At 37.8% G+C, this 15,296-nt stretch overlaps 1 protein-coding gene across 6 annotated transcripts in view; it reads left to right on the forward strand.

Moving 5' to 3' along the window:
- Nucleotides 1–15,061, forward strand: part of NLRP3 (NLR family pyrin domain containing 3) — a 33,444-nt gene extending 18,383 nt beyond the window's left edge. For all 6 annotated transcript variants that reach the window (XM_058286518.1, XM_058286522.1, XM_004481057.4 and 3 more), the window contains 4 exons: nucleotides 260–430; nucleotides 9,008–9,178; nucleotides 9,685–9,855; nucleotides 13,831–15,061. In XM_058286518.1, the coding sequence (XP_058142501.1) occupies nucleotides 260–430; nucleotides 9,008–9,178; nucleotides 9,685–9,855; nucleotides 13,831–13,930 (613 nt within the window). In that variant the 3' untranslated portion in view covers nucleotides 13,931–15,061. The remainder of the gene's footprint in view (nucleotides 1–259; nucleotides 431–9,007; nucleotides 9,179–9,684; nucleotides 9,856–13,830) is intronic.
- The last annotated feature ends 235 nt before the right edge of the window (nucleotides 15,062–15,296 follow it).

Raw genomic sequence — 15,296 nt, forward strand, 5'->3', positions numbered from 1 at the left:
ATCCACTTCAGACCTGAAGTTTGAAGAAGAGGAGAGGACACTTAAAATTGATAGGGAGCTGGGAGAAGCAATGTGAAACTGGGCTGGAAGCAGCTTACCTGCTATTATACTAAAAACGTCAAAAGTCAATATGGAGCTTGGATCCACCCCCTTCCCATGTACGAACTGGACTAGAGGCAGTGACAGGCATAAGTGCCTGTTCAGTTAAAGAGAAAGAGATGAGAGTTGTGATCATGACATTCTGTCATCTTTATGGAAGGTTGGTCAGCTGCTCTCTCACATCAGCTTGTTGTCAGGATCTTGCATCAGTTCTGAGCACCAATCAAACCCTGAGCAGACTCTACATGGGGGAAAATCCACTGGGAGACTCAGGAGTTGGAATTTTATGTGAAAAAATGAAGCAGTCACAATGTAAACTGAAGAAACTGGGGTAAGTATTTTGGGGCATCTTAGCAGAAGGGTGACTTCTCTTCAGAGATGAATTATTTGGAAAATATGGGTGGACGTTATTCTGAAAAATGTTGATCAAATGGGGTAAAGATTGGAGAGTAGAGGAAAGTATATATCCAAAATGGCTTGAAGCATTATTTACATGTAATGGTTACCCTTGTAAATAAAATATTTAGACTTATAGAATTAGAGATTCTTATAGTTGAAAGAAACCTTAGAGGTTGTGCTGCCTAATTTCCCACTGAATGAACCACTTGTTTCTAAGACATTCATAAGTATGGTAACTCATTTTATGTGTGAATGCTTCCAAGCACACATGTCCTTGCTATACCACATGGCCTCTGCATGAGGAGAAGAGAGTTATTATTCTGAGACAGCACTCTTTTCTGATTTATGTGCATGGTGCCTGTTCTGCCCTCCATTGAGCAATTTAAATCTTAATTCCTCAGAGATAACACTTACACTCCAGGCCTTCTTATCTTTTGCTTAAACATCTTTAAATTCTCAACTATGTTGTGGCTTGGCATCTTTACCAATCTAGTTATGCTCTACTAGGTAAGAACTTGTTTGTGAATACTTCTCTTTAAAATGCATTGCTCTGTGGAGTGGGTGTAGCTCAGCAGTCGAGAATCTGGTTCACATATACGAGGTCCCAGGTTCAATCCCCAGTACCTCCTAAAAGAATAAAAATTAAAAAAATAAATAAAATGCATTGCCCAGGCATGAACCTTTACTTCAGAAGATGTATGGGGAAACTTTTACTACAGCAGGACACTATATTTATTCTGGTGGAGCCTATGATTTTTGTTTTAGCAATCACTTCAGATTATCAGTTCATGTGGGACTTCTTTAGTAAATAATAATAAATATACAGCAATGATCATATACTTACTTTATATCCTGCTGCTTCATGTTCTTTACATGGTTTATTTCGTTGGCCTCATAAAAACTCTGCAAAAAAGGCATCAGTGTCCCCAGCTTACAGAGAGGAAAATAAGTCTCAGAGACGTTTGCCCAAGGACACTGAACTAGAAGGTAGTGGAACCCAGTGCAAATGCAGCTATGTATGGCAACACTGGCCACTCCCTTAGCTCCAGTGCACTGCCTTATGGCTTGCTGCTAGTGGGTTCTATCTAGGAATTCTGTATCTGACTGTCTTAAATCTAAGTGTGGGACCTTACATTTAGCTGTGTTAAATTTCACCCTATCTTTCCTTTAACCCAGTATCTAAGCATTTTTGAATCTTGGCTGTTAATTTTATCTGTGAATATAACAAGCAAACTGCATATATCTTAATTTATGTTACTGATATAAATACCAACCAGATCAGAATTAAAGACAAAATATAGAGAAAGGGTTTTGCCTGAGGAATAATTGATTACTCCACAATGAACAGCCTTTATATGTTTAAGGAGTTCTGATACTTCCTTGGACTTATCTCATCAGTCCATCCCCAGATGGCTTAGGTTCCCAGATGCTGTGACAAATACCACACAAAGAATTAGATTAACAACAGGAATTTATTGTCTCATGGTTTCAGAGGCTAGATGGCTTGTTTCCTCCCTGGTCAGTATTTTCTGGCTGGTTGGCAATCCTTGGGTGGTTCCTTGGTTTTCTCATATCACAGCTATGTCCTCTCCCTCTCTTCCAATTTCTGCCTCTCTCTATGGCTTTCTTTTCATAAGACCTCTGGTAATAGGATTAAGACCCATCCTGATTCAGTTGCCCACCTTAATGAAAAATAACATCTTCAGAAGGTCAAATTTATGGTGGGTTCACACTGACAGGAATGGATTGAAATTAAGAACATGTTATTTTTTTTCTGGGGTACATAATTCAACACCAGATAGCACCATAATCTGTTTCCATAACTAAATTTCTAGAAAGAGTTTAAGTTTAAAGTCTACATTTCCTCACCTTCTACTATTACTTTCCCCCTGAAACTTGGCTTCTGTTACTCTTGGTTTGTTCGACAGTCATGAATTGGCACTATTATTCTCTGGGCACCATCAGGGTTCTGTTGTGAGGGATGTTGGGAGCAGTGAGTAAAGAGATAATGGCCCTGTTTTTATGAACATTCTTATAAGAGTGACAGAGAATAAACAAGCAAAGAAATATGACATATATACATACATATTCATACATACATATATATATATGTATATATAAGTGTTTTGATTAAAAACCAGCATGACCGTGAGGGCAGTTAACTAGGTGGTCAAAGAATGGCTCTCATGCAGCTGATATTTGAATAGTGAAATGAGCCGTGAGCTTTGCAAAGGAGCTGAGGAAAGAGTCCTCCAGTCAGAGGGAACAGACATGGAGAAGTCAAGGGCAGAGGCTCCTAGTCGACCCTGTTCTGCAGGTTCTGCAGGGTTCCAGTTCCAGCTTTTGTAGATCCTTCTCAGTCCTTGTCTTAGTGGACATTTGCTGCCTTTAATGCTGTTTATCATCTCCACCTTGAAAGTTTTTGCTCTCTTGTTTCTAGGATACCACTCAGCCTTCCCCTTTAATTTTATAGCTTCCTATTTTCTGGATCTTGTGCTGGCTTCTCTTTCTGTGACTGAGGACTTCACTACTGGCTTTTTTTTCCTCTCTGAACACATTTTCACTCTGTGTGCTCTCTCATATACCCTCAGTTTCAACAACAACCTCTACACAGATAGTTCCCCAGAAGGCCTCACACTTAGGTCTTGAGATTTTTTTTTTCTTTTTTAAAATTTATTGAAATATATCACTCATACATAAACATACATAAACTATAACTGTCTAATAGTTGTGAACTTACAAAACAAACATATGTAACATCTAAGAAACATATGACATCTCACCCTACCACTAATAACTTGCATTGTTTTGAAAGCTTTTTAACTAATAATTAAAGAGCACTGTCAAAAAAATATTACTACTAAACAAAGTGTTTTCCCCTAACCAATCCTATTATTATCTTTATATCATTTATATGTGAACATACATAAACAATTAAGTGTATAGTAAAAGTTGTGAACTTACAAAGCAAACATGCATAACATCATACAGGGGTCCCATACATCAACCCCCCACCAACACCTTGCATTGTCGTGAGACATTTGTTACAAATTATGAAAGAACACTGTCAAAATCTTACTACTAATCATAGTCCTTACCTTACATTTGGTGTGTTTTCCCCCCAACCCACCCTATTATTATTCTTTAAATATATTTTTTTTATGACAGAAGTTGTAAACTTATAAAACAGTCATGCACATGTGCAGAATTCCCAAACAACACCTCTCCATCAAAACACCACACTATGGTGTGTCATTTGCTACAGATAACATAATATCATCTGATTGTTACCATGTCCATAGTGTACTTTTGTCTTTTGCCTATTTTTTGTTGTTTTTATTTCCTTATTGAGCTTTGAGTGGTCTTTATATATTCTGAATGCAAGTCCTTCATCAGATATATGCCTTGCGAATATTTTATCCCTGCCTGTGCCTTGTCTTTTCATTCTCTTAGTGCCTTTCAAAGAAAAGATGTCAAATTTATTAATTTGTTCTTTTATGGATCTGCTTTTTTGTGCTGCATGAAAGAAATCCTTGCTTAAACCAAGGTCTCAAGAATATTCTTCTAGAAGTGTTATAGTTTTAGGTTTTACACTTAGTTTTAGGTCCCATTTGAGTTCATTTTTATGTATTTTGTGAGGTGCTGAAGTATTGAGATTCAGGGTTTTGTTTTGTTTTTTGCATATGGACATCCAATTATTCTAGCACCATTTATTAAAAATCTTCACTGAGTTGCCATTGCATCTTTGTTGAAATGAATTTTCCATATATGTGTGGGTCTATTTCTGGGATCTCTGTTTTAATCCATTTATTTATTTGACTTCATGACTTCAAAACAATCATGACATTGTTTTGATTATTGCAGATTTTATATAAGTCTTGAGATCAGGTAGTATTAGTCCTCCATTTTTTGTGTACTCTTGGACCTTTGTATTTCTGTATGAATTTTTAAAATTAGCTTGCTAATTTCAACAAAAATGCTTGTTAGGATTTTGATTGGGGCTGCTTTGAATCTATAGATCATTTTGTTAAGAAAGCTTGACATTTTAACAATATTGAGTTTTCCAGTCCAGAGACAAGTTATATCTTTACATTTATTTACATTTGTTTTGGTCTACTTTAATTTCTCTCAGCTATATTTGTAGTTTTTATTGTATGGGACTTCACATCTTTTGTCAAATTTATCTCTAAATATTACTTTTTAAAAAAATTTTATTTTATTTATTCATTTAAAAAAAAATTACATTAAAAAAATATGAGGTCCCCATTCACCCTCACCACCCCCACCCCACCAATCCCTCCACAGTGGACTTGGCTTAACAGATAGAGTGTCCACCTACCATATGGGAGGTCCATGGTTCAAACCCAGGACCTCCTTGACCCATGTGGAGCTGGCCCATGAGCAGCCATGCCATGCAGGGGTGTCCCCTGCATAGGGGAGCCCATGTGCAAGGAGTGCACCCTGTAAGGAGAGCCACCCAGAGTGAAAGAAAGGCCAACCTGCCCAGGAGTGGCACTGCACACACAGAGAGCTGATGCAGCAAGATGATGCAGCAAAAAGAGACACAGATTTCAGGTGCCGCTGACAAGAATACAAGCAGACACAGAAGAACACACAACGAATGGACACAGAGAGCAGACAATGGGGGGGGGGTGGAGGAAGGGGAGAAAAATAAATTAAAAAAATAAATCTTTAAAAAAATGTACTTAGTATAGAAAATATCAAATAATGCAGATATATGAAGTTAAAAGTGAGAGTTCCTTCTCACTCCACTTCTGAGATAACCATTTTCAACAGTTTGATAAAAAGTTTCCAGACTTTTTTAATACATAAATATCCATCTATTTGTCTGTTCATCTACCCACCTGTCTTTATACAATCTATCTGAAGTGAAATAATAATATAAAATCTTACAATTTGTTTTTTGCATTTATCATGGATAAATTTCCATGCTGGTATATATAGATTTATATTATTCATCAGACCATGATATTCCATGGTATATATGTACTGTTTTTATTTAGGCACTCATCAGATATGAACTTTTGAATGGGTTTCCACTTTTGCACTATTGCAAACAGTATTAGAATGACCTTACTTATATATACTTTATGCATGTATGAGTACTTTTGTAGGATGGATACCTTAAGTGGAATTAATGATTGAAACCCTGTAGGCATTTTATATTTTGTTAGATATAGACAAATTTTCCTTTCTTGAATTTTAGGTCCTTATCTTTGGCTACATATTGAAACTGTTTTTCCCCCTCTCCCCAGTATAACACAAGTGTGGCACACGGAACATTTCCAGCATTGGTTGAACTATTAACATCTTCCGTGACCGCCGTACTTTGACCTGCTCCTGCCTTCTCATTTCTGCCTTGTTGAATAGTGGGGACTTTCCAGGAGGCAACCAGAGGGCAATCTGAAATTCCTTATTCTCTTTACTTTCAGTTCCCTCTGCCTCTCATATTTATTTTGTATAGAATCAGAGGAATCTTTTAAAAATGTATATTGATAACATTGTGCCTTTGCTCAAAAACCTTCCTTACCCTTGCATATCATTTTTCCTTTTGTGTTGAGGTTTACCAAGTCCACCGTCTACCTAGGAAGCTTCTAATTATTCTTCCAGTGATTGCTGTGGTACTTAGTTTTATCATTTTAAAATGAGTTTAACAATAACATCTGCATAATGGGGCTGTGAAACTAAATGAGATGATCCTACTTAAAGCCCTACCTCACATAACCAAGCACACAGCAAATACTACATCAAAGGTAGTTCTTCTTCAGTTCTCATTATGAGACGTTTTTGCGACATGAGGCAGGGTAGTGAGTTTGGAGGGATCTGAAGCCCAGCACGGGAAGCAGATATGACGTTAGATTGCACAGCTGTTACTGGGGCGACACCTTGACAGGTTGCACAGGTAACTTCTAACAGCGTGAGACCTTCCAAATGCAATGGCATGCGGTAAGGTGGGGCGGGGGTGGGTACCAGATCCAGAAGCAGAACAAGGGAAAATTCCTAGGGAAGAGGAGAGTGGGAGGGGCAGGGCTTATGAGTTTGGGTGCTGATGCAGTCAGTACAGCAGGGAGTGTCTAAGGGAGAGAGCTCCAAGGGGTGGAGTGACTGGTCTTAGAACTATGGAGTTTTCTGACCTGTGGCTAGCAGACGTTGGGTATAGTTTTATGGGGATATGTAAAACAGTAGCTTTAAAAGGCTACAATTGCCTATTTGGGCTATTTTTAAAGCAATTGGGTGCTCAAGAATTTGATTTTTGTGCCAGTGGGCTTTTTTGAGCTAATGGTCCCAGGCTGCTATGAAGAAGCAAACAACACAGAGAGAATGCACAGGGGCATCTGTGGCTTTTTTTTTGGTAATAACAGGAAGATTATTAATAAGTAAATAAACCAACAAATTAACCCAATACTTTCTGCATGGCAAGGCCAGTAAACGTAGAACTGAGTTGAATGGATTGTTTGAAATCAAGATTTATTTGTCAGTCATGTTCTTCTAACCTGGATTGGTTGGTAAGACTTGGTTGTTTTATTTTCTAAGCATTTTGTTATGTGCTCCATATATATCCAGCACTCAGCTGCAATTATTACCAACATTTTTCCAGTTCAGATATAATTTAACAAAAACATGCTTTTTGCTTGTATCTGCTGCCTTTTCAGTGTGCAATCTCTGTCCAGTTATTGGATTTAACATTCAACAATTCATTCTGGTTCTGTTAAAAAATAGTGGTAAAGTTTGTCATTCCATAAACTTTTCTTAAATTTAATTTAATTTATTTAATTTTTTGGTAAATTGATTTTTGCCCCTCTGAGATGGCTCCCTTGTCTGTTTGCTCATTGTTTTTTGTGGGTTATCTCTTGTTTGTTGTTTCTGCTTATTGTTTGTGCCCGTTGTCTGCTCATTGTCTCCTGTGTTTTTTTTTTTCTTCTTATTATTTTCTGCTTGTTTTTTCTTTAGGAAGCACCGGGAACTGAACCCTGGACCTCCCATGTGGGAGGCAGGCACTCAATGGCTTGAGCCACACCTGCTCTCTGCTTGTTTGTTTTTGCTTATCTGCTTGTTGTTTCCTCATTGTTTTTGCCTGTTGTCTGCTCGCCATTTTTGCTCATTGTCTGCTCATTGCTTTTGCTTGATGTCTGCTCATAGTCTGCTCATTGTTTGTTTGTCTTCTTTAGGAGGCACTGGAATCAAACCCGGGACCTCCCATGTAGGAGGCAGGCGCTCAATTGCTTGAACCATACCTGCTCCCTTTTAAAATATCTTTTCCTTTCCTCTTTGACGAACACCCCCAGTTTTCTAGAGTGTTACTCAACTTCTGTGATTCCTCATTTTGCTAGTCTTCATGGTATGATGCCTTTTGTATGTTCATTAAGAACCTTCTGAGAGAATTTTTCTTTACCTGGAGACTCAATCTTACTAGAAGCTACTCATAACCTGCTTTGTTTTAGTTCATGCTTCTTATGTTTTATTTCCCTCTTAGTTATGTTACTCTATCCTTTCCATTTTGAATCCATCCTTGACTGGGAAGATGGAGACAAAGGAGTTGTTAAGTATTTCTGTTTTTCTTTTAAGGCTACACTGTCTGAACTACTTCTTTCCACATTTTTATTTTTCCTGCTTCTTAAACACCTTGGAATTTAAAAGCATATCATTGTCTAGGACTCTGGCAGGAAGGAATGTGATCACATGAGATGATTTTACATCAGGGCTTTTTCAAATGTCTAGTATATGTGGCGGTACACCAGCCTATGGACTTCTGTGTAGGAATGACACAGCCATTTATATCAGAGCCCTCTGTTCTTGCCGGGCGATAGAATAGACTCTACTTGACTCAAGAAAGTATCTAAAAAATCCCAATTGCCACTGGATGTAATACAAAACGAGGACTTTACACTCTGAGCTGTTCTTTGCAGTACATAAGGGGGAATGAAATGGACAGAAGGGGTAGTGGAAAGGAGGTGAAGCTAGGTGGTGAGAGGCTTAAATACAGATCCCCTTCCCACCACATTTCTCTTTAACCTTGAGAGGAATGCATGATTTCAAAAGCCTCTGACTTCTAATCTGTAAAAGGTTTATCACAGTTGTCATTCTGTGGTCTACTTTGCCAGGTTGATGTGAGAATCAAATAGACACGTCTTTACAATGCCAGGGAGTATTATCAGTCATGAAAAGACTGGGGAGGCTTTCTGGAAGGAATGGTGGTGAGGAATCTGTACAGGAAGGAAGAGAAGTATGTGGGAGAATCTGGATCAATTTGCTTTTCCTCTGTCTGTTCTGTCGATCACAGCAACATATCTGCTGAGAGCATCATTTGTCTCTGCTATGTGAGCAAAGGACAGGGGTCATGTTCTCCTCAGGTTATATATAAGACCCTGGCTTCTGAATTTTAAGTTGAAGAATGCAGCTTTTGAGATAGAACAGAAAAAACTGGCAACAGCAGCTGTGCTGGCAGGGCAGGTTGGATGCTGAAAACGCTTCTCTCTGTCCCTTCCAGATTGGTGAACTCTGGCCTTACATCAGCTTCTTGTCCGGCACTGGCTTCAGTGCTCAGCACAAACCAGAACCTCACGCACCTTTACCTAAGGGACAATGCACTTGGAGACAAGGGTATCAAACTGCTCTGTGAGGGCCTCATGCACCCCAGCTGCAAGCTTCAGATGCTGGAGTAAGTCCCTTGGCTTCTGGTATGGTAACGTGTGGGTGCTGAGGGTGGAGAGAAGTTTGGGAGGATGACAGTTAGATAGTCTGTTTCTGAGAAGGGAGGATATCTTTCAAGGGTTTAGTTTATTAAGGGATAATTGGATAGAGAGGAGTTCTGCTTCTAGATGGTGTAAAGGTAGAAACTTGAGTTCTTTTTGCCATAGTCCTCCCTACACAAAAAAATGGGAGCTATGTGGTATTTGTGTTTTAGGGAAATGGGGGGAAGGGAACTCAGATTTTGAGAAAAATCAATTCACAAATTGCTGCCGCCAATTTGATTCACAGAACTCAATGGACTTAGAAAAAACTACTCCTATCTAAAAAGGAGAGAAACAACCATTGATGTATAAGGTTGCTCCAAGATAGTTAATCATGTGCTTTTTGTGTTGCTCTAAACTTTACAAGATAAGATCTGGGGGCCTGGAGGGAGAGCAAAGGGATACATTCTACAAATCTCCCCCTTTCCTGCAGGTTAGATAACTGCAGTCTCACCTCTCACTGCTGCTGGAATCTGTCCACACTGCTGACCTCCAACCAGAGCCTGCGAGAACTGAGTCTGGGGAACAACGACCTGGGAGACTTGGGAGTCATGCTGGTCTGTGAAGTACTAAAGCAGCAGAGCTGCCACCTTGAAAGCCTGCAGTAAGTGTGCCTGGAAAGAGATTTGCACGGTGGGGTTCAGAGTTCCAAGGAAAAATTGACCAGTTACCCAAAACCAGGATGTCTGCAACTTCGTTCGCAGCCAGAGTTAGGTTGATTCTGGGCCAGTTAGTTCAGATTTTTAAAACTACAGTATGTAGGCCATTTACTACATATTCAACTCCGTTCAGACATCTATAATATTCAAGGTCCAGTTGGATGTGAAAAGACTTTCCTACTATATTCATTAAGGAATCACTAGTCTTAAAGAAAGTGGACAAATAGGATTTGTATATATAAGACATTATACTTTGGAGAACTTGACCAATCTACATTTCATTCCAATTATAAAGTTCTCTGTATAAAGAGTATTTAGTTATTGTTTTTTAATAATATTTTTTATTTTTAAAGAAGCTTTAGATTTCACAAATGTTACACAAAAAATATAAGGGATTCCCGTATGCCCCAATCCCTCTCCACCCCCCTCTTTCCCACATTAACAATATCCTTCATTAGCGTGGTTCATTTGTTACAATTGATGAACATGTATCAAAGCATTGCTACTAACTACAGAGTGTAAACTATAAACTTCAGTTTATACTTCAGTTTATAGTTTACACTCTGTCCTGCACAATTTTGCAAGTTATGACAAAATATACAATGGCCTGTATCTGTCATTGCAATGTCATGCAGGACAAATCCAATGTTCCAAAAGTGCCCTCATATTACAACTATTCTTCCCTCTCCCATCTCGTAGAACCTCTGGTGGCAACTGCCTTTACATCAATGATAAGAGTTCTAGAATAATAGTAAGTCTATAGTAGAATAATAGTAAGTCTACTTTAGTCCACTGTTATTCCCCACTCCGGAGGACTTGGGGATGGTGATGCCCACTCAACTTGTTATTGAGGGGGAGCTTAGATGCCCTGGGGCAGATGGATGGAGCTATCTTGCTTGCAGTTGCAGACACCCGCTGTTCCTTGGGATAGACGTTGTCCATCATCATCTCCTTGTTTGCTATCTTGGGTAAGTCCAAGGAACTGGAGAGTAGGGGCTGCAACTCTACTGAAATTCAGGGCTCAACTGATACATGGATGGACCAAAGATTTAGGTCTCTGGGACATATATCTATCAAGTATAGTGCTAATTATAGGTTCAAATAAAAGTGTATGATCCAAAATGTAAACCATAATGTTATTGTTTCGAGCATTTTCTAAATGAGAAAAGTGCTCTAGAAACATCAAAACTAGGAATTCCATAAAATCCAGACTACCTGCAGTGTGTTTGGTGGCCACTTGTTCTGTCCAGTCATTCATGATACCAGTGAAGAACCCATGACTTCTTTATTAAGAGCCTGCTACTTAGTCTCATGGCATCTATCAATCCAAGCAATGACTTTCTCCACAAGACATTTTCCTTACTTTGGTAGTCAACATGCTTTCATCTGGATTTTCTCCTAGTTCATTGTCTGCTCCTCCTATGTCTGCCTTCTGGCATCTTCTCATCATTCTGACCTTTAAATGTTGAATCCCAAGGGCTTGGTTCTAGTCTAATTCTTCATTATACTTTCTTCCCACTTCATGCCATCTAGTCTTCTGCCTTTATGTGTATATGGATGATATGCCCCTAAAATTATATCTATGAATTTTATGCCTAAAAGCCTACCTCACCTCTTCATTTGGATATCTAATAGGCCTCTCAGACTTTATGTGTCCAAATCCAAACCTGTGCTCCTGTCTAAAACCTTTGTGTCCCCATCTCAATGAATAATAACTCATTCTTTTGAATTGTTTAGGTGAAAAAAATCTTGGTGCCATTGATACCTCTTTTTTTCTTATCCACATCCAGTCCATCAGAATATCCTCTTGGCTCTACTTTCACAGCATGTTCACTCTTGACACCTTTTGCCAAATTCAGGGATACAATCCTGGTTCAACCCACAATGACCTCTTGCCTGGATTGTCATGATGGCATTCTGATAGACCATCCTGCATCTATTATTTTTTTTTCTTTTCATTAAAAAATTTATCAAAGTTAATCATTCATACATGAACATGCATAAACAATAAGTATATAGTAGAAGTTGTGAACTTAAAAAATAAATGTGCATAACATCATACAGGGGTCCCATATATATACCTTGCATTGTTGTGAAACATTTGTAACAAATTATGAAAGAGCATCACTGAAGTACTACTATTAGCTAGAGTCTATATCTTAAATTTGGTGTATTTCCCCCCAATCCACCCTATTAATTTTTTGTTCATAAACTGTATCATATAATCAGAGGTATTTGGTATAATCATAGATTTATGCACTCTTTACTTCAATTGATATTAGAACATTTTCATTACTTCGAAAAAAGCAAAAAAGAACAACAAAAACCAAATCACTTTCATACCCATATTATAGCACTACTAATTACAAATCCTATGCTGTGCTTTCACCATTTCTATTATTTCCAAACAACTTTTTAGCAATTCCTGCATCTATTATTCTTAACATACTAGAAGAGAGTGCAGTTGAACCATGAGTCAGATCCTATCCCTCCAGTCAATATCCTTCAACTATTTCCTATCACATTCAAAGTATTAGCCAAAGACCCATGGTAACTTATAAGACCTCATATAATCTGGCCCCTGCTATCTCTATAGTGTCATCTTCTCTTAACCCTTGCTCATTCTACTCCACTGACACTGGTCTCCTTGCTATTCCACCCAAACACTGTTCTCTCTGGACTTTTGCACTTGCTCTTTTCTCTGCCTGGAATACTCTCTCCTCCTATATGCATGCCTTATGTCTTATGTCTTATTCCCTCACAACCTTAAAATCTCTCCTTAAAAGTCTTGTTCTGTGTAAGGCTGTTTCTGACAACCCTACATAAAATAGTGCCCAGCATGCATGTTCTCCTTCTCTGTTTATTTTTCTTGATAGCATTTATCACCATCTCAGATGCTATATAATTTTCTTGATTATATATTATCTTTCTCTTCCACAAGCAAATACAGATTTCATTAGCCCCAGGACGTTTGTTCATGTCCATGTCCTCAAAGCTGGGAACCCACTGGAATGTACATTTTAATAATCAGAAATTTAGATAAGCCTGTATGCTTATGTGGCTACAGTGCAGCATGTTTGCCACAGGAAAAACCAATGTTCCCCAAACTAAATGACATGAAGGGACAAAGGGGAAAATTGTCCAGGATGAAGCTGGGGTGTTGCTTTAGGTGAGATCACTGACTCTGCCCTAAAGAATATTTTGGACTTTGGAGACAGATTCACAATAAACTGGGGGTCCTGTGATGCACTCAGTCAACGTAAAATTGTTGGAAGCTATACATGACAAATTGTCTGATATGTTTAGTAATGAACTTGCAAGGAAAATTTTTTAAAAAGGGAAAAAGGAAGAATGTATACCAAAGAAGACTTAAGAAGCATAGCAGCCAATTATAATGTATGGACTTAAAATTGATCCTGATTAAATGAATATAACATAAAAGATTAACAAGAAGATTGAGGAATTTTCATCCTGAATGGACATATGATGATATTAAGGAATTACTCTTAACTTTTTCAAGTGTGATAGTGGCATGAGTTTATATTTTGAAAGCCCTCTTCACTTAGCGTTACACAGTGAAATATTTAAAGATGCATGAAACGATGTTTTTAAAATAATGCATTGGTGTTAAGAGTGGGGGACAGATGAAACATGAGTGGCCATGAATTGTTAATTGTTGAAGCTGGATAATGAGCATCTGGACATTTATTATACTAGTCTCTCTACTATTATATATGTGTAAACTTTTTGAAAATTGAAGGTTAAAACTATAACAAACACCAGATTTAGTATGAAGCAAGCATTTTAGAACTAACAGGTATGTGGGGTTAAGGGGATAGAGATGAGATTCTTAAACCCCAAATCCCTGCAGAGAGTTCTTTTGAAGAACGCAACCCAAAACTTTCTATTTGCTTTCACAGGTTGCATGAAATGTATTTCAATCATGAGACAAAATGTGCATTAGAAACACTTAAAGAAGAAAAGCCGGAGTTGACCATTGTCTTTGAGCCTTCTTGGTAGTGGTGGAAGCAGGACTGCCAGATGCCAATACTCTATAGCACTCATCCAAGTGCACATAAGGGGGAATTGGCACTCCTCCAATAAAGTTCAAACCCACAGCTCTGTGTTTCTTCTGGTCCAGTGTTGGGGAACAAAGTTTGCTGATGGTGCCTTACCTAAGGAACTAGAACACCCAGTGCCTCTATCAGAGAATATATTTCCCTTGGTGGCTTTGTGTGATTATAATTCATTCAAGAAAGCACTTTTTCTCTTCTTACTCCCTTTAACTCTCCTTTGCCTTATATCTTTTTTCCCTTCTTTACTCTGCTTACTTTTTCCCTATCACCCCTCCTACCAACCATCTTTCTCTTAACTGACCATAATACAGGATAAGTTAACTACATATTATGTTGCAAGTTTGTGGCAGCTACTTATTTATTTTAATTTTTGTAAAATTTGTATTTTCTAACATAAAATAATTCATGTTTATTGTAGCTAGTTGGAAATTCAGAAAAAATATAAAACTTTGTTGTATTTATTGAGTTAAATTGTGTCCTTTTCTTAATTTTAAAAGAGATGGCTAGAACTTTTTTCATTTATTTATCTAAACTACTAAATATAAATTGCTTTATGTATTATTTGAACCTCTTTGTCAAGTGATTCAATTGTTGTTGATGATTTTTAAAAAATCACCTCACCCTAATTCTGATAGTTGGAATGTCAGCTCTGGTAGGATAGGAGGATGTATATCATACAGGGGGAGGTTTTAGAATGGTTGAAGCTTATACTGATAAATAGAAGTGTTATGTAGAAAATGCATTTTGCTTTTCATTGATAATAACTTATTCTGAATTTATCTCATCCCAGAAAAAGTTCATCTATCACACTTCACATGGTATGAAATCATTAATAAATATTGGTCAATTGCTTCATTGTGCATAGGGCAACTTGAACCATATGAAATTGCTCAGTATGGAAATACTACTTCTTCTGTAAAATAAGACCATTCAGACTTCTGCTACTGAAAGTGTGGTATAAGAACTGTCAAGGAGTTTATGTAGGAAGTAAGTCAATCACATTATACTTTTTAGATAAGCTGACTTTTTTTTTTCATAATAAGACTTTCTCAATAAAGAAATAGCGTGCAATTTACATTCTGATTCTGGTACAAATGATTTGTCTTGTCTAGGACCAGCGCTTTAAGTAGCACTCTTCTAGACATTTGTTTTCTACACTACGGTGATATTGCAGATTGCCTTCCTGCTACAAACATCTTGACATTCTGGACAAAATGTAATGAAAAATACGCAGTTGGGCTTGAAAGAGAGAAGGGGAAATCCTTGGGTACTAGGAACTCAAAGCTTAGCTTGTAAGCTTAAGAGTTTAT

The sequence above is a fragment of the Dasypus novemcinctus genome, chromosome 2 (genome assembly GCF_030445035.2).
Source record: "Dasypus novemcinctus isolate mDasNov1 chromosome 2, mDasNov1.1.hap2, whole genome shotgun sequence".
In the NCBI taxonomy this organism is placed as follows: domain Eukaryota; kingdom Metazoa; phylum Chordata; class Mammalia; order Cingulata; family Dasypodidae; genus Dasypus; species Dasypus novemcinctus.